General features: G+C 40.3%; 1 protein-coding gene across 2 annotated transcripts; it reads right to left on the reverse strand.

Annotated features, from left to right (window-relative positions):
• Positions 1–436: 436 nt before the first annotated feature.
• Positions 437–26,127, reverse strand: slc27a4 (solute carrier family 27 member 4). Of its 2 annotated transcripts, none has more exons than XM_080419188.1 (13): positions 25,685–26,127; positions 22,576–22,737; positions 19,636–19,852; positions 17,150–17,333; positions 13,621–13,779; positions 10,665–10,826; positions 9,212–9,321; positions 8,795–9,004; positions 8,258–8,384; positions 7,457–7,594; positions 4,966–5,130; positions 4,205–4,351; positions 437–3,027 (listed from the first exon to the last, which is right to left on the reverse strand). In XM_080419188.1, exons 2-13 carry the CDS (start codon positions 22,734–22,736, stop codon positions 2,870–2,872), a joined length of 1,938 nt encoding a protein of 645 aa, XP_080275314.1. In that variant the 5' UTR covers position 22,737; positions 25,685–26,127; the 3' UTR covers positions 437–2,869. The 2 variants fall into 2 exon arrangements, with proteins under 2 accessions (XP_080275314.1, XP_080275315.1); XM_080419189.1 differs by having other exon boundaries at positions 22,576–22,723; positions 25,674–26,127.
• Positions 26,128–26,636: the final 509 nt, after the last annotated feature.

Genomic DNA, 26,636 nt, shown 5'->3' on the forward strand with positions numbered 1-26,636 from the left:
AGACAATGAGGACTAAGCAGGTGCCTGATCAAAGGAGCACAGGGCCAGGATTAAAAGAGGGAGTAAAGAGGAATGAGGAATAAAAACCGAAAGAGAAGAGATTGAAGGAGGGATTTAAGGAATGTGGAATAGTCAAAAAAAGATAAGCTAGTGATGATATTATAAGAGCAAGTTTTTAGGTAGGCTACTAATACCCCCATAGTACCTTACAACTAGGAGATACTACGGTACTAAGGTACTTCTGCTACCTTATGACATCCCACTAGTAATATCTTATCTTAAGGTATACTCCTAATAACTCTTGAGCAAAAAGGAGGAACAGTTTAACCACTTTAACCCAATTTGATAGTTTGACTATTCAAAAACAGCTGATCTACAAGCTCTGTGAGCATTAGATCTGCTATTTTTTTTAACATTTTTAAAAATCTTGACAATGTTTGAAAATGTGGGAATTTCGATTTAATAGAGAATAAGTGAAGGGAGAAAGGGGCTCTAGACAAAGAGGTAGTGAGGGGGCACAAATAAACAAAGAAGTCGAAGCAAGCCGAGTAGATACTCCAGGACTGTGACATTTACAGTAAGGGTCAATCAAAGACAGGGAATCGTATAAATCTATAGGGCACTAGGAGACAAAAGTGGAATATGATAGGATTAGCGACTAAACAGGGTCTAACCATAAGGGGCCAGTCAGGATGCTATGTGCAGGCCAGGGCCTGTGAATCTCACAGTAAGGCACAGTGCTCTGCGTGTGATTAATAATAATGATCATTCATGCTTCTGAAACCTCCACTGGAAAACTACCACAAACCACAGATTAACACATAGATGTAAGAAGCATATTTTCCCTTCTAGTGGGACTCTTTCCATCCCATTTCGTCAACTCCCTCCTTCTATCCATCCCTTCACATCTTTGGATCATTTGGCTCTTTTGAATTAAAACAAACTATCCCCTCTGCGCCGTCGCAATATTGCACTCGTTGAAAACAACAGTTCTTGTGGGACAGGAGATAGCCGTCTCTTTAGTCAGGTCCACTTCATATGGTTTTAGAAATAATGTACACACCTTACAATAAATAAAATCAACCCTTTAGAGCAAACCTGCACAATACACCCAGGGTACCAGACTATGTAGAATCTGAATCTGTTTTCATACATTTAGAATTTCAGCCAAGATCCCTCAAAAATGTATGGTCTTCATACATACACTATGACTATGAAATATAAACCAACATCTTTATACCAAGGTCGAAACAGTCAGTTTAAGCACCCCAGCAGCTACAACAGAAATATACTGCACATATTGTATTGCACTGTATATGCTGTCATTCCTTTAGGACACCTACTGTAAGTGTTGCTGGAGTATATGAGTTATGAGTTATAACTAAGCTACGCAGAAATGTTATGAAAGTCAAAGATAACTTGACTTGTAAGCTCAAGAGCTTTGATGCATGTGATGATTACAACAACATAAGCATTGTATATTATGTTTTCATGTGTTAAAATATGTAAACTTAAATATATTTGGTATGATGCAGACACATTTAAATACAAAGCTTTGTTTCACATCAGCTCATTGTGTGGCTGATTATTGCACAGGCAATGCTGAAGCCCTATTGCACTTAATTATAATATTGATTATAATAATAACCCTTCAGCTACTGCGCTGGTATCACTTCTCTGACTCCCGAGTTGAAACTTTCGTTTTTTTTGTTCTCCTTTTAAAAACACCCCTCTCTCCTTTCCTCATGTCTTTCGCAAACTCTACAGACAGGCTGAAGTCACAGGTGGTCTTCAAAGAGAAGACAGGACGCAAGCAGATGAGGAGAGGATGAGGAGAAATAGGAGAGGATGTACGCAGTTCATACTAGCCACTTGAACCCAAGCCCTCCCCCCCCCTATTCTGGGGGAACATTCACCAGAAATAGCCGATCTACAAGCTCACAACGCGTCACTTTCTGAGCTCGTAGATGGGCTATTTCTGGCAAAGCGATTTGGTGCAGAAGGAAACAAGAGCAGACCAAGTACAGAGCTAACTCAGGTCCGCTTTTTACTAAGTATAGAGGGTTTAAGTGGCTAGCTACATAAGGCTTTCACTGCTGGGTAATTGTGCAGGTTAAATCTCCAGTCTGTTCTCAAAGAACAACAAACAAAACAGACAGACAGACAGACAGACAGTGTAGGTCCTTCTTAGGTCCTTCCATTTTGTCACGTACTGTGTGTACTGTGTCCACGGTCCTCCTCAACATCCATTAGGTTCGTAGTTATCTGCAGTTTCTTAGTTTTTGCAATCTGGATGCAAGATGCCCCATGGTTTTTCCCCTCTCATAGCAGGAAAAAGCATCTGATTTTGGGGGATCCGGGTGGAAATGAAAAAGGACGGGGTTATTGTCGTTGTCGAGGGATTCCGTGAAGGTCTATGAAGGGAGGGCTTGTTTCAAGTTTGCATATCGGACTCGTCATGTGGTGTGAGACCCAACATGACCTGGTTGCTGCCCCTTTCTGTATTTTGCTGAGGTAAGAGGAGACCTGGTCATGAAATTTAGTTAGAGTGGGGAGGTGTAGTTATTTGGCCGTGTGGAATGGGAACGATGGTTTAGTTTGTTTTTTAGAGGGTGGTGCGGGGGGAAAGGTGGCGCTGGGAAGAGTGCGGTAATTAGGTGTGCATGTTATGTGTGTGCATCTGTGTGTGTGAGGCAGCCAGTGGGCACCTCAGTGTTCATTTGCATGTGTGCAGCAGTGTATGGCTGAATATATGCGTGTATGAGGACAGGGATCTGAATTCTGATCTCTTTGTCTCTGTCTTTATGCCCTGTTTCTATTATGGATTCATTCAAGTGTGTATATGTGTGTGTGGTAGCCATTCTGGTCATCAGAGTTTCTGTTTCCCTGAGACGATGCAGCCGTGTAGTTCCACATTTAGCTCCACATAGCGCCCTCTGCTGGGATCCAGGAAGTACAGTCTATCTGACACCGCACTGGGGTCAAAGCCCTCATTTCGCATCTCTGTCTTCTGGAACTTGAACGTGCCTGAGAAGGAGGAAGGACAGCATGGGGGCGGTGAGGAGAAATTGGAGGAAGACGAAGGAGTCAGTGAGGTTGAGAGGAAGAGACAGTGAAAGGCAGAGACGAGAGAAGAGTCTGAGCAACCTCTGGCTTAAAGGGGTAGTTCACCCCCAAAATAACTTTTTTTCTATTGATTACTGACCATCTGGAGCCTTGAATTCATAGATATTTTTTTGTTTTTGTCACATTCCTAAGCCAATAATTTGATTATAATAAATGTGTCCCCATTGATTCCGGTAGGAGACACAAATGCATTTGTGTCTCCTACCGGAATCAATGGGGCTAAATTTATTATAATCAAATAATAAAGGAAGGAATGCGACAAAAACAAAAAAAATATCCATGAATTCAAGGCTCCATGGGGTGAGTATTCAATAGAAAAAAAGTTATTTGGGGGGTGAACTACCCCTTTAAGGTTTCTTTTTTTTGTGTAGAAACATTACTCCGGTTTAACCCATTAAAACCGGGAAAGCATCTGTCATTTTAGATTTTAGCGTTGGCTATTCAAAAATAGCAGATCTACAAGCTCAGCTTGTACATCTGCTATTTTTTAACATTTAGGATTGGAATTTTTAAAACACAAATCTTCTCTTCTGGGGGTCCCTGACACTAAACATTTTCAGATAGGGGTCCGCAGCCAAATATTAATATCAATTTGGGGTCTCTTGGCACGAAAAAGTTTGAGAACTACTGATTTAGAAGGATTTGTAGAATCGGCCTTAGGTCTTAATGGGTTAAGATAAAAACCAGGCATTCCGCCCAGTCCATGAACTAAGGACTCTTGCTCACACTGTGACTTTTAAAAATTCTCCTTATCTTTTTATCTTCTCATCTTTTTTTATCTCGCTGGCTAGATTTGTTTCTTATCTGCTGTGTTCTTATGATCTATTTTTGTGGTTCTATGACTGCTGTAATTGCCATGTCAATTGAATTTCCCTAGTGGGATCATTTAAGGTCAGAATGGTCCAAATAGTTCCAAAAACACCATTTGTAAGCTCGACAGGGGAGTTAAGAGTAAAGTTTGATTGGTTGATTGATTTGAATCAAGCAAAAATGTATAGTAAAGTACATACAAACATGTATAAATCATAATGTATAATAAAATACTACACACACACACACACACGACTTTTTCACCCACCAGTCTTGTTGACCTCCGGAAGGAAACGGAGGAAGACAGGCCTGGCATAGGGAGGAAGAGCCTTCTCCATGTCCTTAACAAACTTCTCAAGGTCAGAGGAGAAGGTGGGGTCAGCGATGGCGGCCATGCCAGCCTTACCCTCCGCTCCTGTGAGGACAGAGATCACCGGTGTCAGAGAATTCACCCATTACATACTGGGAATGGACCAAAAAACAGACAGCCACACATACTACCTTTAGCTACAAAGTGAATAACTAACTAATACTACATTTATAATATATACCTAAGTAAAACTATATAAAACACATTTCCAAGGTCCCTAATTTGCTTCAAAAGGGTTAAACTCAAAACCAACAACAGCTAAAACAAAAACAAATGTTTTCCATCAGTCTGTTGTGTCTGCAACACATTTACTCTATATTTTGCGGTAATGTGAAGTGGCCACATTTAATTAAACATGTCTTTATGTACGGAAATCTGCAGTATAGATCTCCAATTCTATGCATTATCACACATTTCACTACCATCATCAAATATAATTATATGTAATGTAATGTCTTTATTCCATAAACTACAATGTGTTTTTAGCAAATTGCTGTCTCTCCTCAATATCTCTATACTGTACTTTTAGCTAACCCATTAACAGGTATGTTATAATTGATTTTCATAAATAAATACATAAAAAAAAACATCTCAGATGTGATTTAGACACATACACTGACAACTCTTTCAACTAAAATAAAACAGTTCTTGCCGTTTACCTGGTACTTCCACTCCGTACACAACCACATCTTTCATGTCTAGCAGCCTGCTCAGAGTTCCCTCCACCTCAGTAGTTGAGACATTCTCTCCCTTCCAGCGGAAGGTGTCTCCTGTGCGGTCCTTGAAGTACATGTATCCACACTCATCCATGATAAGTACATCGCCTAGACACAGGGGGAGGGGGCAGAGAAATCATTAGGGCTGCAACTATCCATCATTTTCTTAGTGATTATTCATCTTGGCGATCATTGATTCATTGAATAACTGAGAAGCGCGTTTAAAAAACAATATGGATCTCCATAGCAATGCCTCAATCACTTCCACTCTTCCACTTTACGGATGTAAATGGGTCAGTTTAGTTTTAAAACTAGCATTGCTTCTGATTTTGAGGTTAATTTATTTGTATTTATAAAACTAAAACACATTTCTTTCATTAGATAATAATGTGCCCATCCGAAGCTGATCTCCCCGCTGCATAAGTTCACTCCTGGCTTCCTTCTATTCAAATCAACCATACGATCTTCAAGGCACTCTGAACAACTCTCTCCCCCAGACTGTCTGTCTCACCACCAGCTGTGCTCAATCGGCTAAGCTTTCTTCATTCACCTGAATGGTGCTGCTAATAGTTGCTACTACTACTTTGATTAGGGATTTTCAGCAGTACAAATGCAATGCATTCCATGTACATGACAGCCTCCTCTCCCAAAGTTTAACTAAGCATAACACTGTGTATAACCCAAAGTCTGCAAATAAATAAATTGAGTGCGCACATCCCCGGGTATGGACTAGTGTAGATAATAATGTTGTATTTTATGGTCCGATTTTTATCCGTGACCTTTGAATTGCAACGTGTCTGAGCTGAGCTGTCTGTGTTTGTGTCGTCTTTGTCATAAAATGTAAAAATCAATAAAGATATTATTTAAAAAAAAGAAAAAAGAAATCGAGTGATTTGTCTATCGGCACTTTGTGTTTGGTTGTAAGATGCAGTTTGGGATGCAATGGTTTTATGTTTCGTTCTTTACATGTGTACAGCACAGTAGTTATTGTAGGGACAACTAACTTTCGATGAGAATGGAGCTCGGGTCCACTCCAGACTGAAATCAATGGCAAATTCATTTGAATTAATTTCTGTCTGGGGATCTGTCCCAGTCACATTTTGCCCAAAAGTTAGTGCTGTACCCGAATCAGAATTTATTATTATTTTTATTTTTTTATGTCTCTTCTTTATGACAAAATATACAATATAGCCTACATTTGCAAGAATTTCACGTTACATTGTCAAGTGCAACAGAGCCATATGAATATTGTTGTTTGAGCATTTAATATCAATATCATCCATTAAGACAGTTTGTTTTAATTGACGACAATGCAACAGATTGTTGTACACAGTAGTTCTGAGCGCAAGACTAAGGCTACTGTAAGTTAACCAGATGAGATAAGCAGACTCCGTAACACACTGACAAAGTGTCTACATTGTGTAAGTCACAAGCACATGGTTTTCATATCGTAAATATGAAGTTTTTCCAAATTCTTGCGTTTAATCCAGGTGCATCGTTTTGCTTGTTTGTGATGTGAAGCGTCAAATGGATTCAATAAAATTCGGATTTCCTCCTACAACTGGGAGGCTTTCAAAATAAGAGTGTATTTTATTTTACGCAATTGGAAACGTGTAATGTGATTAGAATTGTTTTTATTTTGAACTCTGCCTAGTGGAAGTTGGAAGTAGATCAAACGGGGGGGTCTCCGACTGACTAATCGAAATGTTGATTTTCAGGTGGCAATGCAAAAACTATTTTAATCGTTGTAAAGTAATGAGCCTGTTTTGAAAATGTAAGGAGTAGAAAGTACTGATACTTGTGTTAAAATGTAACTAGTAAAAGTAAAAAGTACTCAGTAAAGTACAGATACCCGAAAAAACTAAGTATTTGTACATCGTTACTTCCCATCTCTGATTTATTTGATCAGCTGACAGGAACCCACATAGTAAAATCCTCAGTTTTAATACATTTGTAAATCAGAGTGTACAAATGAAACCAATTAGAACTGACATGTTGGATGAAGTCAACCCCTGTGAAATAAAGGACAGGAGGAAATAACCTGATTTAAGGCATTATTGTGTACATTTTCAGCAGATTTCAGATCAGATTTCAGTTCTGGTGAATGATAGACAAAGGTTATGTTATTTGACACTTCCCACATCTCGCACTGATTGACTATTTCAGATTTGTGCTCAACATTACATCATTGTTCCTTTCACATTTCAGGATTTTGAGTAATAAACATCAAACATTTTTGATATTTTCTATCAAACATTTTTGATATTTGCAATTGGAGATTGGAGAGACTGTCCAGTCCGTGACATAGGATTATGTCTGTGAACCCCTCACACAACAGGATGATTTGGGAAGATTATCTGTTCCGTCCATGTCAGGAGGAACGAATCGTACACAAAATCGGGCCCATTATCCTCTAGTGTGGGGCCAGCTTTACCTGAGAGATAGGCAGTGTCTCCCTTCTTGAAGACACTCTCGGCAATCTTCTTGCTGGTTGCCGTCTGGTTGACATACCCATCAAACCTCCGCAGAGGGTCATTCTGAACAATCCTGCCCACTAACTGGCCAGGCTCACCTAAAGAAAGACAAAAAGACAGAAAGAAGAATGATTCAAGTTCATATGACAACGAACTTGAATATTAATTTGAATTAACTCATTCAGTGCCACATGACGTCTAAGACGTCCGTTTTTTATCGCCATTGTTAAGCCCTGAGCGCCACGTGACGTCATAAAAAAAAGGGGGGGGGGGAATCTTTTTTTTTTTTTTTTTTTGAAAAAGATGTTTATAAAATGTTTATATCATGATTTGAAAATGTTCTGCTCCATTCACTTCTTGTTTAACTTCTTACTGAAAAAGGCTGTATCTCGGCTCCTGAGCACTTTTTTTTTACAATGAATTTTTGGCTCTGGCACTGGGACAACACAGCCAGAAATAAGTCTGGCACTGAATGAGCAGGCATACCTGCCTGTTTACCCCTTTCGTAATTTGCACTCTAGAAGCTTCGATGTATCTCTCTACCCCTATCTTTATCTGTCCTGCGTTTCATACTGCAGTGCTGCTACAGTATGACGACTGAATTTCGGCATACGGTACATGTTTTAGAAGAGTGAAGTTATTGCCCCGCAAATAGGGTTACCAATAATAATGAATAGTAAATCATCAGTAAATGACGGGATTACAAGGGATGTGGACACCGCTATAGTACATGTATTACTGAGAGTATATGGTAGGCCTACCAGGTTTACAAGGAATACAGACTCCATCAGGACCCCGGATCAGTTCCATAGTTTCCTCATCCACTTTCACCAACCTGATGGGGTATATGTATGGAAGGATCTGGCTGTTGAAACCACAAGCTCCAGTCTAGCAGGAAAAGAAAACAAACAAAAATGGTTAGCAACCACAATGTTAACAGTCTGAGATGATAAATGAATGGCAGGGACTTGGCAATTAAACCCACACATTTCTGCTTAATTATAACAGACGCACAATGTCAATGTGTTTGCAGGTCAAAACGCCCCATTCCTTTACTTTAGTGTTGCCCTTAGTTTAATTTGATAAAGCCCTGTCAAAATGTATGCAACAAAAGGAGTGGACTGTATTTTGTCTTAATCAAAATGTATACAAACAAATGCACTAAATATATTTTTCTGTCCAGAATTTCTTTGCTCAAATTAATTAACTGTGTGCGTATGTAGTGTATGACGCGCAAAAAGAATGTATGTATTTAAACACTTTTATGGTCAAGTCTACAGTTAAGCACTAAGTTATACCTTGTTGTCAAAGTTGCCCAGGCTGCAGTTACACTCTGTGGCTCCGTAGAACTCTGCAATCTGTCGAACGTTGAATCGGTTGGTGAACTCCTCCCAGATGGACTGCCGCAGGCCGTTGCCCAGTGCCATGCGCACCCGGTGCTGCCGTTCTGAGTCGCGAATTGGCTGGTTCAACAGGTACCGGCAGAGCTCGCCAATATACTGGATGATCTAGAGGGGGATGTGTTGTGGGTGGATGGGCCAGTAGAAAGAATCAGATCAATGACAGCAGACAGATGTTAAGAAAGAAAATAAAGGTAACTGATTTAACAGACTAATGTGTCTAACATGTTAGTTAGATAGTAACAAAAAATGGAAAAACTATAAAAACAGTTGACATGTTTTTTCACTAAGTGTGAGCCAGGGGTATCATCTCACCGTGCAGTTATGCTTGACACAGTCGTCCCAGAAACGTGAGGCAGAGAATTTCTTTCTGATGACAACGGTCATGCCATGGATTAGACACTGTCCCATTCCTACGATGTTACCTGAAAACATGGAGAAATAATGGGTTCAGATCACAGTATTATACAGAATCACCATGTTGTAATATGTGGAGATATTTGGCTAGGCTAGGGCAACAAAGCCATACGAGAGGAAGGACACAGAAGGACACAGATGTTAGAAAAATGCGAACAAAGTTGCTGTGATGTGCCAGCACAGTAGAAATGTGATCCGGTCATGAGCGGATTGCTTTTGACCTGCTTATTCTCTCTCTGCCTCTCTTTCTCGTTTGTACAGTACGTACAGTATGAATTGTATGAAGTCACAGTGAATGTGGATAACCAGAGAGTTTTAAAACTTACAAGGGAATTTTTAAACTGTATAGCAGACCAAGGAGTTTTAAAACTCACTAGGAAATTGGGGAGAAATCATCATTCCACATGACATTTAATCATGAACACAGATCATTCATCGATTGATCAATGAATACAGTACAGTACATGACAGGTGTATTCAATTTCCTACAGGCTAAACAAAAAGGCCTGTAGGGTGAGAATACATTTCTTCTAAACAGTGCAGACTTAAAATAGGAGCATTGAAAAAGGTGATCTATTCCGTCCACTATGGTTTGCCAGCTTAGGTGCTGCACCTGTCAATGCTCAGTGCCATATAACCATAATCTGTACTATAGCAGCATTCTGCAAAACATTGATTTGATATGAAGCTGTTATTTAGTCCATCATATTCATGTTTGCTTAATACACTGAGGCTAGGCTGAGATGAGCAACAAGTCATAAAAACTCAACCAGTATTTTGAAAGCGGACATCTGGGCACATACATCCTCAGTTAATTGAATGTCAATGTGCAACGTCAAGTCACACATCTACAAGTCCACAATTTAACTTGCCTGTATGATATCCATGGGCTCAGTTTGTATCTGGTTAAAACCAAAATAGACATTGTCAAGGAGCTCACAAGCTAATGAAATGAGCTAACCTGACCTTATGGCAGACCATTAGCTGCTGAGGCCCTCCCAAAGTCAATTGAGCAAAATCAAGGAAATTTCTCTTGCCATTTTTACTTTTTTGTTGTATTGAAAATGTACCAAACTGTGACACCTCTGATTTGAGTTGAACCGAACATTGAATTGAATATGAACCCTTACATATATATACACGTATATCTTACTACCACTATACAGAGTTGCATACTTGATATGTTTAAATAACATGCAATGTTCTCTACAGACAGACAGACAGACAGACAGACAGACAGACAGACAGACAGACAGACAGACAGACAGACAGACAGACAGACAGACAGACAGACAGACAGACAGACAGACAGACAGACAGACAGAGATAAGCATAAACAAAGTTTGGACACCTGCAGAGTGGTAGAGTGGAAGGCAGTCATACATCACATCTTCAGGCTTCATCCCAAAGCCATAGTACACCAAGGCTGCCATCCGATAGTACCTGCTGTGCACTACAATAGCAGCTTTAGGCATCCCAGTGGTCCCTGATGTGTAGATGTAGAACAGGCGATCTGTAACACACAAACAAGCATCAGTAGATATTACAGATTATTATATAGTATTGAATTTTACACTCTCAGGGCCCTATAAGCACGTCTTAATAGGGCTCTCAGAGTAAAATCAACACAGACTATTTTGCAGTGTATCATCATTCTGCTAAATTGTAATTCACATTTCAAGCATTTAGCTCTTTCTTAAATCTAAAGTGGCTAACAACATGTGCAACTCCAGACCAAGCTACTATGCACTGTGACAACAACAATGCATTCCAAGTGTATAATGATATAAAATGTTATACTTCACTTTTTATAATGGAAGTAAATGGCAGTGTGTTTGTATGTCTGGGGCTAATATTGCAAACTGATGCACCAATCAGAAAAACATTATTGTGTGCGCTGGAAGTAGGCCATGGAATCCCAAATTTGAGTCATACATAATAGATAGGCCATAGATGACTGACAGACCCCATCTTATTTTTTATGGCCAGCTGATCAGCGGCCAAATTTCTTGTGCACGCTGTCAGTAGGCCAAGGAAATACCTCATGTATTTTCTTCAAATATGTTTCATCGATTAAAAAATTATAATATTTAACTTAAATTCTATAATGGAAGTCAATGGAGGACAAATCAGGCAGAAATCTTGCCAAGATTTGGAGTCATACATCATAGATTGTATGTCATGACTGATGTCATAGACTGGCCAAATGAAGTCCAAGATCCACATGGGAGTGTTATTAGTGTGGTTGCCCCAAAGGGCAACACACTATAGTTAGACTCCGTCTTTTTGGGCGGTGAAACCGCCCCTATATGTGAGGTTTGGATATTTGCACCCCCCAATCCTGCGCTGTGATTGGCCACCAGTGTACCCCCCTAACCCTGCACCGTGATTGGCCAATCACAGTCTATTCAGGACTGTGATTGGCTAGTGAAACATGACAATTGTGCATAGCCCTATAAATAGGACTATGCACTTAAAAAAAACACATTTATGGTTTTTAAGTTAGGGGTGTTGGTCCACAATATTACTTTTCTTTAAGTGAACTTCCATCACTGTGATGACCACTGTGACCACACCGCCCACTTCACACTGGGTGTGACTTTTCCTAAACAATCACAAAATTCTGACCTCTGACTGGCTGGGTTTTGCAGACTGCCAAAGTACCTTAAATGATTAGGTCTGATCCTTTATTAGAGCCTATTAACAGTTATGATAGTGACTATAAAGAACAGAACACTGAGAGGATTAGCCACCACCTCACAGGACCTCATGAGGATAGAGATGGTTTACTATTCTACAGCATGTGTTTTCACATCAGCAAGAATACACTGGAACTTACAGTAAGTACCCCTCCCCCAACACAACACAAACACCCACCCACCCACAAGGTGCAAGCCTCTGATGAAAGGCTCTACCGAAATGCAATGACATAGTAATAGTGTTTATGACACATTTAGTAATATAAGGAAACGATTGTGTTGTAAATGGTTCATGGGTCAGGATATCTGCACAGCACATTATCTTGTGTAGGGGCAATTTCTGTCAACTTTAGCCTTGATTGTGCAACCCTACAACAGCACTCTAATCTGTGTCAAAGATGAAGCAAAGATGAACTGATAGGGAACTCTCTCCCTCTCCGTCTGTCTGTCTCTCTTTCTCATACACACACATCACCCTGGAAACAAGCCCCTACTATGCATGCCATACAAATTGTTATGAGCTAGCATGCTGGATGAATCATAATAACATCATTATTATACCAGGAAGCACGGATTGAAGAGTAATTTGTTCCATTTCAGCGTTTGGCTGATGTCTCTCTGTATGCAATGTGTCCGGGCCGGTTGGACATAACCACTTCAAAATAAGGTTCATTTCTTAGGGCTGGATTTTACAAAAGGGTTCTGCATTTAGTTTTATTATGTGTTTTCAACATCTGGTGGATGAATGGTAGTTGTGTAAGGGTCCAAAAATACTATTGGAAAACCTTCTGCAAAGCACACATCTGTGGTAATTTGTATTACAAAATAATTGTTGGAATTTCTCAGATGCAACATGGCCAATTTTGCTTCTGAAACAATGATTGCAGATTAAAGAAATAAATAATGCTTTCCTACTGTAGCATGTACACTAAAGCATTTTACAAAGTTAACAAGTGATAATACCAGTTACTTAGGACAGCCAGTGGAGGTCATTGAGAGGTTGGAGACAGAAACACCTAACCGCCTAACTGCATATGTAGTGAGTGAGCATCAAATGTGAAAACATCAACAACAAAAAAATACTCTGAGCACCTCTTATCTCAGACATATTGCATTTGACAGATGCTCTTTCTCTATTTGTGATGCTCGCCTAGTGAGTACCACCTTGCCCTGGTGTTACAGGGCAAGGTGGTACTCTTGCCCTGTAACACCAGGGCAAGACAACTCTTGGTTGTCTCTCTTAAAGGCTCTTGTGCTGCTCCATTAAGGATTCTCCATACAAACTTTGCAGAAGAAGAAAAAAAGTCACTTGCCCAAAACGATATGTGTAAACCTGCCCTTGCATGCTTTCACACGGCATACTATTTTAGACGTAGTTAAAGACAACTATACCAACATTTTCCATTGTAATAAAAGCAAACTGGCCACCAGATGCATCGACACAGTGACCTCAATTGGTCCATGGTTTGCAAACTTTAACTTGACACGCTGCCTTGATGGTTCTGGCACAGACAGCCCACACTATAGCTGTTGGTTTGTTTCAAAAGGTTCTTCTTAAAATACCATCTTAAGACTGCTTTTATTGGGAAGACCAGCCTGAGCTCTCACCTAAGAAGGAGCGGTCCGGCCGGCTCGGCAGATGTGTGGCGCTGGCATCCAGCAGGGGTTCTAGGCACTCGGTTCCCGCTGGAACCCGTTTGGCATCCCAATCCCCAGAGCAGAACATCTGAGTGGTCTTCCCCATGGAACTATGGATCTCACAAATCGCTGCGAGAGGGAGACAGGATAGAATAAAATAGATCTGTTGAATTATTTCACTTTGAAACCACATGAACCCTAGCACCAACAAAGATGATGTTTACACATAGTACAAATAGCTTGATAATGATAATGCACAGTGGGTCTCCCACTTGATATAAAGGTTAGGAAGGAAGAAATGGGAAAAGGGGATGGGAAGAGAAGAGAAGAGAAGAGAATATGAAAGGGTTGGAAGTGAGGTAAAGGGAGGGTGAGGAACTGTGAGAAGGGGGCGCAGGGGTAGAAGTGTAGAAGAGAATACAGAAGGGATGGAGAACAACAAAGGGAAAGGATAATTATGGGGATATATATGAGGTCTGAAAGGATAGAGAGGGCACACATACATGCCATAAACAACAAAGAGAATGATGAGAGAGAGAGACAGAAGGTGAGACCAAGATCAAACTGCTAGGACAGAAAGGGTGATGAGGAGGTCACCGGGGAGAGAGGTGAAGCACGACAGAGGGGAGGAATGAAAGAAACAGACAGATTGACCCTAGGCCCAGTGTGCACGAAGAGAGGAGGATGAAAATAAGACCACATCCACATTTGATCATAGATTAAAAATAAATAAATAAAAATAAACATGAATGGCCACACAATGGACAATTGATTGAAATGTGAAACCCAGAGTGCTGAATTATATTAAAACTGCACGAATTTCGTAGGCATAACATATTGCTTTAAAATGGGTTATTTGGCAGGCTAGAAGGCCTAGGTCCTTGCTTCACAACACAAGAGAATGGGGGGGGGGTGGCAAATAGACAGTTTTGCTTAATGTAAAAGCCTTTCACTATGCTGGCTCAGTGCTAAGGCTGCTGACTGGCATTGGCTTGCTCAGTAGCAAGGAAGCTGGGTTTCCAATTACTTAAAGTCATAAACCACATGACAAATATAGGATGCAGTACAAAGTCTGTGACATCAATCCTGAGACAAATGGCAAAATTGTCGAGATTGGGTCAGGGGAAGGGCCAACAACTAATGGTAGGATTGTTCATATATATATTTACAGTTTTATTATTATTGTTGTTATTTTATTACCTATGCTGCTGCATTGTCTGAAGGAATTAATCACTATAAATGTTTAAAAATGCATTTAAAGTCAAGGATAAAAACGTATATCCAAGTGGTGTAGTTTTGTCTGGAGAAGTGCATATACTCTAAGTTCACCCAAACATTTCAAGGTGGCCCATGCTGTAAACAGTGGCATCAATTCAGCAAAAGCTAAGGTGTGTGGCAAGGTCGCCTAACAGCATCAATATATCTAAGGCTAGCAAACACTCGTTTCCGACATAGGCTATAATAGGCTAGATTGCACAGGCTACAATGTAACATGACAAATGTGCAGTCTCATCCTTCTACTATGAATGGTTTGTAAATCATGTACCGTAGTAGTTTTTTTTCCCCCTTCTTTTTCGATTAGTCGTTAATCAGTTGCAATGCCCATTTCAGTTGCAACAAATTAAACAAGGGCAAGGGCCACCGGTAATCGAGCAACGTAATCGATTTGACTGATTCCATCCATGCAAACAAGATCTCCAGGTAAAAGTCCAAACACAACAAATAAAGATTGAAGAATTGATCTGATGAGGCAACAAAAAAAAAAGGCCTCAAATTATCAAAGTCATTCACTAGTAGTTCATCAGGATTCAGATATTTGACAACAGTTGGTTCCAAAGCCATTAACTTGAGAATGAGATGAGTTAGTCTGCCATCCCACATGGTGGTCCTTAGGTAACTTTTAACTGTTTTCAACAAAAGGGACAAATCTCTCATTTCATGCCGTGTAGATAGGTATTGTTGCAGCATCTGAAATAACTTAATCACCTTTGAGAATACCAGACAGACAATGTGTTCAGTTTGGTAGTGGGGCAACCAAATCCCTGACAGTATTTTTGTGCAAAGAAATGCATAAAGTACATCCAGAGATGATTTTTCTTTCATTTTCTGTGGTATTGAAGCTTTTTCTTCACCGAGCGACATAACAACTTACAATCCAAGTAAGTGAAGCATGAAAAAGTTGTATAAACCACTCAGTTATTGTCAAAAAGATCAAAAAAGATTCTTAAGTTACAAAACTAATTTCATAACATAACTTGTGTCTCTGTATCTTTCTCTCGTTCATGCTCCCTCTATCTCTAACACACACACGCACACACACACACACACACACACACACACACACACACACACACACACACACACACACACACACACACACACACACACACACACACACACACACACACACACACACACACACACACACAGTTGGTAGACTTATAATAGCCTATACTTTTATTTCACTAAATATCTAGAGTAGGCGTATGTGTGTGTGAGAGTTGTTGAAATTTCCTCAGTGCTAAGTCCAACATGTACTAAAACATTTGTACTTTTTACTCTATGCACCTTTGCACCGTGTAACAGACAGACAGTAGTTTAAAAAATGTGGTTCTCTGTGTGTGAGTCCTTCCTTGCAGTATGTAAGTTTTAACTTTTTGGACATAGGAACGTAAATAGTGCCAAGAAGGTGAGGGCATAGAGAAGGGATAACATGCAGCATGGGTACTGAATTTGGGTTTAATTCCCTGGATGTTAGAATCATTAGCTGGTTGAGCCACCAGTGCACCGGCTGCACCCAAACTCAATTATACAGCACTTGAACCAGGACTGCCTGGCTGAAAACCAGGAATCCTAACCATTTGACATGTATGGGATACATGTGTGTGGGAAACCACACTTATCACAGAACCGAACCACGCCGAACCGCATACGTTATTTGGTCTGCAGTTTACCATGCCAACTTATAAATAAAAGTGCCTCAAAGCACTGTTTCCCAAACATTGGGTCGGTGCCCATATGTTGGGTCGCAGACCATTTTTTATGGGTTGCGAGTAAATACCCATTTATTTTTTGTTTCCAACATTTTGTTTTTAATTATTGTTATTTCAAAAGATTTAAAAAGAAATCCCAAATAAATCACAGTTAAAAACAAATTCAAACGTTTTTTCTAAAGAATTACCCTATAAACAAAAGTAATCCATTAACTAGAGGGGAAAAAACACTTTTAAGAAGTAGTGAAAATAGCAGATCTACAAGCTCACAACAGGTCGCATTGCGACGTGTTGTGAGCTTGTAGATCTCCCAGGGATCTCTTTTGGGTCTCGAGCTAAAAAGTTTGGGGACCACTGCCTTAACGGACAGTTCCGTGAGTGCTGGTATTCTCTGTTATTGTAAAGTAACTCTTCTAGACCATGCACCCGGTAAGAAAGCTCAGTAACATGTTGAAACGAGTTGCAGTTGTGCTCGCATCCCTCGTGTAAAGAACCCTCACCCTTACCCTCAGTAAGCTCTGATCCAAACACCACAGCCTTGGCATTGGAGATGTTGACACAGTGGACTAACGCCTCCATTCTCAAGTTGAAGTTGATGAGGGCTGCCTCGACTCCAATCTTGGCCATGCCCAGCCACAGGCCCACATACTGGTTCCTGTTCTCCATGAACAGGGCCACCACATCTCCGTCCTAGAAAATAAACATCAGTCAAGGGTCTTGTTCGGATATAGAGGATATTCAGCCATCGGACCCACCACGATTTATGCCCTTTGATTGGTCAGGGGCAATTACAAGGTCAAAGCTTGCACCTGAGGTTCAGGTTAGGTAACTGTTTAGACATGGGTTTGGGAGTGGTTTAATTAATTAATTTAAGTTAAGATTAGTCACTGTCAGCATGGTTAGACACTTGAGGCATCCCCCCCAAAAAAAAAATATTTTACCCAGTCTTGACTGACTGTCTCTGGCAATTGTCCAATGGGAGCTGACGGCTGATAATATCTTTTCATAAAACTGCAGATAGTGATTGATTCCTCATCCTTTAAGGCTTTTTCATATTAAAAGTGTGACAGCTAATGTTGATGATCTCTTGAGGAAAAAACTTCAGACGTAACCCATAAACTCATTCAGTGCCATTGATGTCGCCGACGTCACGTTTTTCATAAGCCCAGAGTGCCAATGACGTCACCGACGTCATAACAAAAATTAAATAAAAATATTACATTTATTTTTATTTATTTATTTATTTTTGAAAAAAAATGTTCAGAACCCAAGATATCATGATTTGAAGATTTGCTGCTCCATTCACTTCTTCTTTAACTTCTTACTGAAAAAGGCTGTATCTCGGTTCCTAAGCACTTTTTTTTTTACAATGTATTTTTGGCCTTGGCACAGGGGTGATAAAGCCAGAAATAAGTTTGGCACTGAATGAGTTAAAACCAGGAAAGCATCTGTGTTATTTTGGCTATTCAAAAATAGCAGATATAGAAGCTCACAGCGCGTCACTTCATGCCACGCTGCAAGCTTGTACATCTGCTATTTTTTTAAATGTTTGGAAAATCTTGAAAGTGTGAGAACCACTGATTTAGAAGGCATTTGAAGAATCGGCCTCAGGTCTTAATGGGTTAAATATATGACAGACAGACCTTGTAGATTAATCATAGTTTATTTACAAAGCCCAAGGACAGTTGGCGACGATGTCAGCTGATTTGGTTCAAGTGTGACAGACACTTATAGGTGAAAGTTCCCCACCTTTCCTCCCAGAACAATGCTCTGCCCTTCCAATCAGATATCATTACCAGAATAACCTATTATAGTCTATTTGGTCATGCGTTCTTCACATGGGCATCTCTGAGAGCCCAGTGTCACCTTCTGTCTATTAATTCATCCTGACCTTTCCATTGCACCATGGAACATTCTTACAGATATAGCCATGGACTAGTACATTTCAAAGTTACCGCGTTATTGACCACTTGAATCTTGAAGCAACAAAAGAGTATTATATCACATAATTCCATAACACTAACCAATATACTGGAATTTTCAATCAATCGAATCAGGCAATAACTCAATCAATAAATTCTTTAAAATAATCCCTAAAATAAATTGTCATTCAGAATTTATTTTCGTGCCATCTGAGGAGAACCGTTGATACAAGTGCTTATTTTTAAACACACTATACAAATAGTAATATAATATACAAAAGCGGTTTTGGGTCAAAGAGCAACTATACTCACTAGAGTCACTACCAATTCAAAACACTGGTGATAACCTACAAGGCAGCCGCCAGCCAACCCACATACCTATCGGCCATGGTCAACAAAACATGCTCTCCCGCTCTCTGTAATCAGCCACTATTGGTCATTCATCCCCCTCTTCCCTACCACAACCTTGCCAACGCTCCAGGAAACCTAGACTCTTTTCCCTCCTGGCTCCCAAGCTGTGAAATGAACTCGGACTGCAGTGCAGAGTCAGTCCCCAGCTTCCGACACAGCCCGTGTTCGTCTGCACTTGTACAGTATTTGTCATAAATGTAGCTTAGTTGCTAAGAACGTTTACGGATCTGCTAATGTACTGTACTATCTTGGCATGTCTTCATTACACTGTAATCCCATTACCCCTTGCCCTGTTTCTTTCTATTTAGCAATTTCTCTAAATTTTCGTCATTGCGAATTGGTCCCTGTCACTGCCATCTTTCACTGTTGGTCTGGGTAAGCTGTAGACTACCACGATGTGTAATACAAACATTTATCCCCAGCTACTTCTTTTCCCCTTGACAGCAAGGAGTATCCCTGGGAGAGCATAATGAGCATGGAGGTTAATGTTATCTACCCTTAAACGCATCATGGCACTGCACTTATAATGGACATTTACTAGTAAATTGTAAGTCACTACTGAATGTAAATTGTACAACAGTTTGATCATAACCAAATATGGTTCTACAATGATTCTTGGCAAAACACAAATTTTTATGCTTTATAAATCAAATGTTTACCTGAAACCCTCTATCCAGCAGCAGGTTGGCCACTTTGTTAGAGTATTCATCCAACTGGTTAAAAGTCCACTTCTCTGTCTCTTCAGCACCCTCGAAGATCAGAGCGGTTTTATCCCCGTAGCGACGCACAGTCTCAGCAAAGATCTTGGGGATGGTGTTTTTCTCTTTGAGGTGGCGTCTGACATTCATCTTCACCTGCAATAATACTCCTGCCGCACTGGTGGAGGAAAGAAAGAAAGCTAATGAGCAAGTACAAGTAAGGAGTGATTCTGGTTATGTCCATAAGGGAATTGTGAGAACAATAAGAGAAGACATACAATTAATATCCAGTAGTCAACACACAAGGTAAACATTAGGCTTTGCACATTCCCAGTAGTGTAATCAAAGTACTGTATAACTGGCACCCTGGCCTATCCACCTTTACCCTCCCTTTTTTCCTTTTTCTTTTCTTTTTCCATCTATAGGCACTTGGCTAAAGGTTCTTTTAGTCGCCTAGAAAAAAATATCTGTAAACATTGATATACCATTAATAAACAGTGAAATAATGAAATACGGACAATGTTAAATTAATGAACATATGCAGAACAGAACAAATCCTCAGAACTCATGTTCGTCCTTCGCTTGCGAAGATGACCAAGATGACCAAGTCTGTCTACTTAGTTAAGTGACATGAATGGAAATTGACCTCAATCAAATTACTAATTACACAACTCTATAATAAAAGTACTCATGGGTAAGTAGTCAAGTAAGGTTATCCAAGGATAACCTTAGCGTGATGTCATGTCATGTATACACACACCATAAGCGTATTCATCAGGACTTAGCACACCTGGTGACTGCATCTTTCAACACCATTGATAGTGGTTAGGTCATAACCAGTGGGACAGAACACGGTAAATGTCTATGTAAGCACTGAAAACAAGTATATTATTATAATTATTGCCATTAGTGTTATTATTGTTATTATATGGTGAGAATGAGGACAATTTGGTGATGAATTTTGAAAACCAGGACATTTTAGAGTCTAACAGATATTTGTCAGGACTCGAGACACCAATTTTGGAACCAGGACAATCCTGGACAGACTAGTCAGTAGTCTAAACTATATTTGTGACTATCTGCCTGCCCCGTGCAATCCCAACAGATGTGCAAATGCAGTGCTTGCACAGGAAATGATGCACGCATGCACAGGAAATAAAGTAGGCTATGTGAAATGCGGAAGAGAAGAGACGGTGGTTAACGACTAGGCTAACGGCCAGAGCGCACCTAAACAAACCATTACGTTTTTTAAGTAACTATCTAAATCGCATTATTAACATATTCTAGCAGTAGCGAGAATGAAGATGAGCTACTGCTAAAAGCTCCTTAGTCGTTTGCTAACTGGAATTGAACTCTGGGATTTGCATTATTAAAACACCCTTGATGTGACTATCAGTCATCGCATGTTGTTGGCAAACTACCAAACAGAAAATCTTAGAGAGTACGACTTTAATATTGTGGCACTGGACCAAGTAAGGTGGTTCATCTGTCACTACCTGTGGTGTACCTTGGCAACACGCTGTGGTATAAAAAGCAGTGTGTCCCCTATTAGAAATGAAGCACTTGTAGAATTAATGTGTTAAATCCAGTCTGCTAACTACCGACAGTGTATTGCTGCCTGCTATGAGTTACAATTATACACAATATTTTAATAATTTACATTATGAGTTATTTTAAAATGTTGGTTAATCAGTCCTAAATGGACAGTGATTTATTTTTATGTGCACAGTTAACCATGTAACCAGCCTCATCCCGATGCAGAATGTTTATTTGGCAAGTGGTGGAGTTTGGAGTTGTAAAATGTTTCAACAGAGATGGTTGGGTGTGTTCACCGGGCAAAGTAGGACATTTTATACCCACAGCTCACTAAAACTACTTTTACGATGTAGGTGTAAAGATAAGGGTGATTTCCGGGTTTTCTATTATTATTGGCAGGTCCTTTGTACCTTTGATGATGATGTTGCCATCTTGCTTGTGTTTTCTTGCTATCTTAGTTTTGTTACATTGTAGGATCTTGCAGAAGTCTCCAGGGGTAGTAGTAGTTGTATCGAAAGGCATATTTTATACATATTTTAGAGTTGTTTCTTTGCATTCAAATCCTAATATCCTATGATCCAAATTACTGAATAAATAACTGCCCCCCACCCCCCCTTAAATGCCAGATAATGCATTTTTTCTTTTATGGGACAAGAAAGACTATTGCTTTTTTTCAGTCTCCTTTCTGTAGCTTTCTCAGGGGGCAGGTCAAGTGAGGTTGGCTTTTACTATTTCCTGTTTCACCATGAGTGAAACTACTGGTTAAAAAAAAGGAAGCTGGTGATAATAGGTTTACCCTGGTAACCCACAACAGTAAAGATTATATGGTAGAGAGACCCCCAGCCTCATTCTTCCTTCTTTTTCCCTTTGATATTGACAACAAAGCTTCCTTCTAAAACACACCTGGGGAAGTGAAGCGTGTTATTACAGGAATGCCTCTTTCTTTAGTTTCTAATAATACAACTGAATGCTGACTTTTCCAATTCATGATACATAATGAAACTAAATCCCTTCTTGAGGAGCCTTCGCTCTTATCAGTGTTGTTTGAAAACGTTCAGTACACACACACACACACACACACACACACACACACACACACACACACACACACACACACACACACACACACACACACACACACACACACACACACATTACTGGATTCCTCAGTCACACAAATACATTTCCCTGGTCGTATTTGTAACTTGATGACTCTGCCTTTGTTTTTAAATTAACAAATTAACACAACTTTTGACATGTTGAACGTTCCCATAATCCTTTAAAGCCTACAGTGCCATCTCTCACTTTGCTTCAGGTACGCATGCACGAGTGAGTGCGAGTGCACACACACACACACAGACTCACTGTAAGTCTCTGCCGATTGTCTTTGCAAAGATCTGTAGAAAACTCCATCCTCCAGATCCCAGGTAGAAGATGAGGGTGGCAGGGAGCACCTGGTACCAAGGCAGGCCCAGCGGCAGCCTCAGCACAAACAGCAGGGCTGTGCAGCATCCTAGACGCATCATCCTGAGAGATAACACACACACACACACACACACCTGATTTAGAAATTGAATACAAGGACAGCACCTGGCACCTGCCTGGGTACAGGTGTATCAGCAAAAGCAGTAGGGCTGTTCGCCACACTACCCAGTATCCACCATGGAAAGTAATGGCAATGGGATTTATAATTTAAACTATGGAACTGTTGTTTCATTACATAACCATTTCCCCCCCATAATTCAATTTTGGTTAAGGTTTAGATTAGGGTTAGGATAAACTTTTTTTTACATACTGTGCTTTTGATTAAAATGTCACACAATTGAGGTACAGTACTAAGAACTATGCCATGAGATGGAAAAAGAAAAGGGTAGGATTAACCAGACTATAGGTCTTTTTTGTTTAAATTGTGTAAAAATATTATGAATAGGCCTACATATAAAACCTATTTGTCTGTTGCTTTGCTCCATATTGTTCTTTAAATATTAATTTAACCCACATTACACTGTTAAATCAACAGTTAAAGAAAACTAAAATTAGCTCACTATTCCAGTACTTGTACTGTTGTAGATAAAGTTTATAATCGCATGGTGCAAAGGACTCTGCAACCTTCTATGCACTTCACCCTACAGTGAGAGATAAAATTACATAAATATTGGCCTATACAGTACATCCTAGACCTTGGTAGAACAAAAATAAGCATAGAGCAGCATTAATGTCATCTCAGATTATCATTAAAGATATAAATATAAAGAGGTTAAATGTTGAATTATCTCCCTTAACTGAAATAAGAGCAACTTCAATCAAATGATAGCACTTGTCAAAATTCTATTACGAGGAATTTGATTAACCATTAAAAGAATGGCAATAGTACAGAAGAGTTGCTGTCAAATGTCAACTTTCAACGAGATGATAAATTACTAAGTCATACCAAACCTGATTTGGACCAAATCAGGTTTGTCAACCCAGTCAGCCTGGTCATACCTTGGCGGGGTGGGGTGGGTCCGTTTACATTTCAGTTACAGTATAGGCATAATTTACCTTTTCACCCATGAGACACGAACTCATTTCAATAAAATGTATTTTTGGCTTCTTTCACGTCAACCAATTTCGCCTCAGTTTCAATATCAGTGTATTATTAGAGTTAATTTTTGACACAGGAAGCATAATGGAGTTGGTCCAAGCTGCCAGGGAAAAACACTGAATGTAATTTTAAATACAGAATCTGGAGTTTAGAGGAACGAGCCTGGAATCTTGATGCTCTTATGCGTAACAGCATAACAAGAGAATGTTTATGATTTTATTTACACATCCTGCCCAATGTAGTCTACTGACAATCTATATTACATTATTATTTTAGGATGGGGCTGTTAATTAGTGGCAACATTGAGTTGATGTTTATAACATCTTCCTAGATCAGGGGTCTTCAACGTTTTTCAGGCCAAGGACCCCTTAGCTGAGAGAGAGATGAAGCAGAACTTTTTTTTTGTAGATTTCATAAAAAATAGCTTCATAGACTTGTTTGACAGCACTGTCTTCAGTGTATTTTTGGCCATTTAACCTTTTAAACCGTTAATAGGCTACTTAGTAAACTTGACCATAGCTTCTGTACTTGATCTGCTCTTTTCCCCCTCTACACCAAACCACTTTTTAGAAAATAGCGCATGGTGTTGTGTGCTTGTAGATCTGCTAATTTCGGCTTATGTTCCCCTCAGAATACTAAGGGATGCTAGGGTTCAAGTGGTTAATGTAAATTTAAAAATCCTATCAGACAAAGATTTGGTGGCCCCCCCTGTAATAACTTTGAGGACCCCTTACGGTTCCGGGACCCCCTGTTGAAGACCCCTGTCCTAGATGGAAGAACCTGGAGGAATCTCAAATGGAATGTATTGGAGACAGGGCCACATAAGGACTGGAGTGTGTTTACATTACATGGCATGAGTCGAGTGACCATGCTACCTGATCGCCAGGAAGATGAGCCCACAACTAGTAAGTGATAGGCTTAAGAGGTGACTGCCACTCTATTATCTATTTATTACAGTGTAGGGAGAGAAAGACAAAAAAAAACACAAACCTATACATTCATCATCACCCTGTCTGTCATTTAACGGCTGATTTCTTATGTTAGGGGAGTAGCCTATATTATGATGGCACATCAAGCTGCTCACAGTGGATGAATGACTGTGTATCAACTCATGTAAAATGAAGAGTGTTACAACGGTGGGTAATGCGTTTGATTTACTGTAACCTTAAACAGACTACAGATCGACACATTGGCCTATTTAGTAAACAAAACGATCATAAAATGCTCAGACCAATACAAAATAAAATACAAGAAAAATAATCATCAGTCACGGTTTGCTACACCCCGGACATTTAAACGGCGCGTACCAACAGCATATTGCGGTAGTGGGTAGTTTGCTGGGGAAGGAGAAAGCGTAGAGATGATGATGGCTCAACCCACTGTTGGTTATAGGCTAACACCCTCACCACCAACCAATGCCATGTGCGCCTTGATGTGTCTCTTTAAACATATAAACCCATTAATCATAGTGCAGTGGGATCCCTGATTGTTCTATTGTAACAAGGAGCGGGGTTGGCAAATTTGGATGCGCAGCCTTTTGCGCGCATCGGCTTATAGCAGTTTGACAGAGAGGCAGGCAGCAGCTTCTTTAAAAAAAAATGAGCTGACATGCACAGTACGCTGTCTTCAGAAATGACCGTTTTTTGGTCAATCGTAACATTCGAGTCGTTTGCCATCGCAATAGCTGCGTCCATATCCGTTCATTTTAGACTGATCGTGGGGGCAAGGTTAGGTTGGCAGAGGACAAGGGAGCCAGCCAGCGTCGCCTCTTCTTTTTCTCCCGTCGGCCACGCTATAGTAAATAATAACGGACCCATCCGGGGGAAAGCGACCATTGTGGAATCCCTCCATTGACGCTGGACGTGACCGTTGCTTGTACATAGACCCTACCTTGTAATAATGGGTCCACTGCGGGTCACACGGACACACTCCAGACGCGGAACCCCGTCCTGTGCGATTCCACCTTGATGATCGGCTTATAGGCCAGCCTTGGTCCACCAGCTTTCTCTGCTGCTCTGACAGAGACTCACAGAAACGTATACACACACACACGCGCGCGCACACGCACACACACACACACACACACACACACACACGCCGGGATCTCCTGATAAATAAGAGCGAACGGTCGCTCCTCCGGTGATGGGGATTGGGATCAAATTCTCCTGCTCCCGCGGTTCGACTTTGCCCCTATTATTAACGTGGTCTGGTCGTCACCATCGCCGTTATCGCCTTTTTTTCTCTTTCATTGTACCCGATAAGCTCGCTCGCCACACAGTAATTCAAATGACCTTATAATTTTCTTAGCACAGCGCCCGCCCACCCGCTGCAACGTCCACCAGTGTGTTGCGGAAGAGGCGGTGACGGACAGATGCGCGGCCAAGTCAAATCTTCTTATCCACATTGCATCCGAGAGGCAGCGTTGCCAGATTCTGCGAGAGAAATAGGTCTATGAGAACAAGCCCAAAAAGAAGCGACTATGCTACGGCTATTTGAAAGTAGCCGAGCTACAAGCTCACAACGCGTCGCAATGAAGATCTGCTATTTAAAAAAAAACACAAACAAATGATCTTGGGAGAAAAAAAATATATATATTTTTTTTGAATTTTTTAAAAACATTTTGACATGTTAAATCTTGTATGGGGTCCCTGGCACAAAATATTTTCAGATGGGGGGGGGGGGGGGGTCTGACATTAATTTGGAGGTCCTTGACATGAAAATGTTCAAGAACCACTGGTTTAAACAACACTAGGAAACAAGCCCAAATAAGCGACAACACTTTAGAAACAAGCCCGAAAAAACCACAACCACCAATATTTATAAGCCCAAAGTCGCTTATAAT

The sequence above is a fragment of the Gymnoscopelus braueri genome (genome assembly GCF_963280865.1).
Source record: "Gymnoscopelus braueri genome assembly, chromosome: 22".
Lineage (NCBI taxonomy): Eukaryota > Metazoa > Chordata > Actinopteri > Myctophiformes > Myctophidae > Gymnoscopelus > Gymnoscopelus braueri.

Bases quoted from the DNA above. Each gene is read 5' to 3' on its own strand.
- slc27a4 (XM_080419188.1), bottom strand. From the start codon at position 22,736: ATGATGCGTCTAGGATGCTGCACAGCCCTGCTGTTTGTGCTGAGGCTG. The intron at 5,131-7,456 runs GTAAAGCTGGCC...CCCTGTGTCTAG, and splicing joins AGACACTGCCTATCTCTCAG to GCGATGTACTTATCATGGAT. The intron at 3,028-4,204 runs GTGGGTGAAAAA...CCTCCTTCTCAG, and splicing joins TCCGGAGGTCAACAAGACTG to GCACGTTCAAGTTCCAGAAG.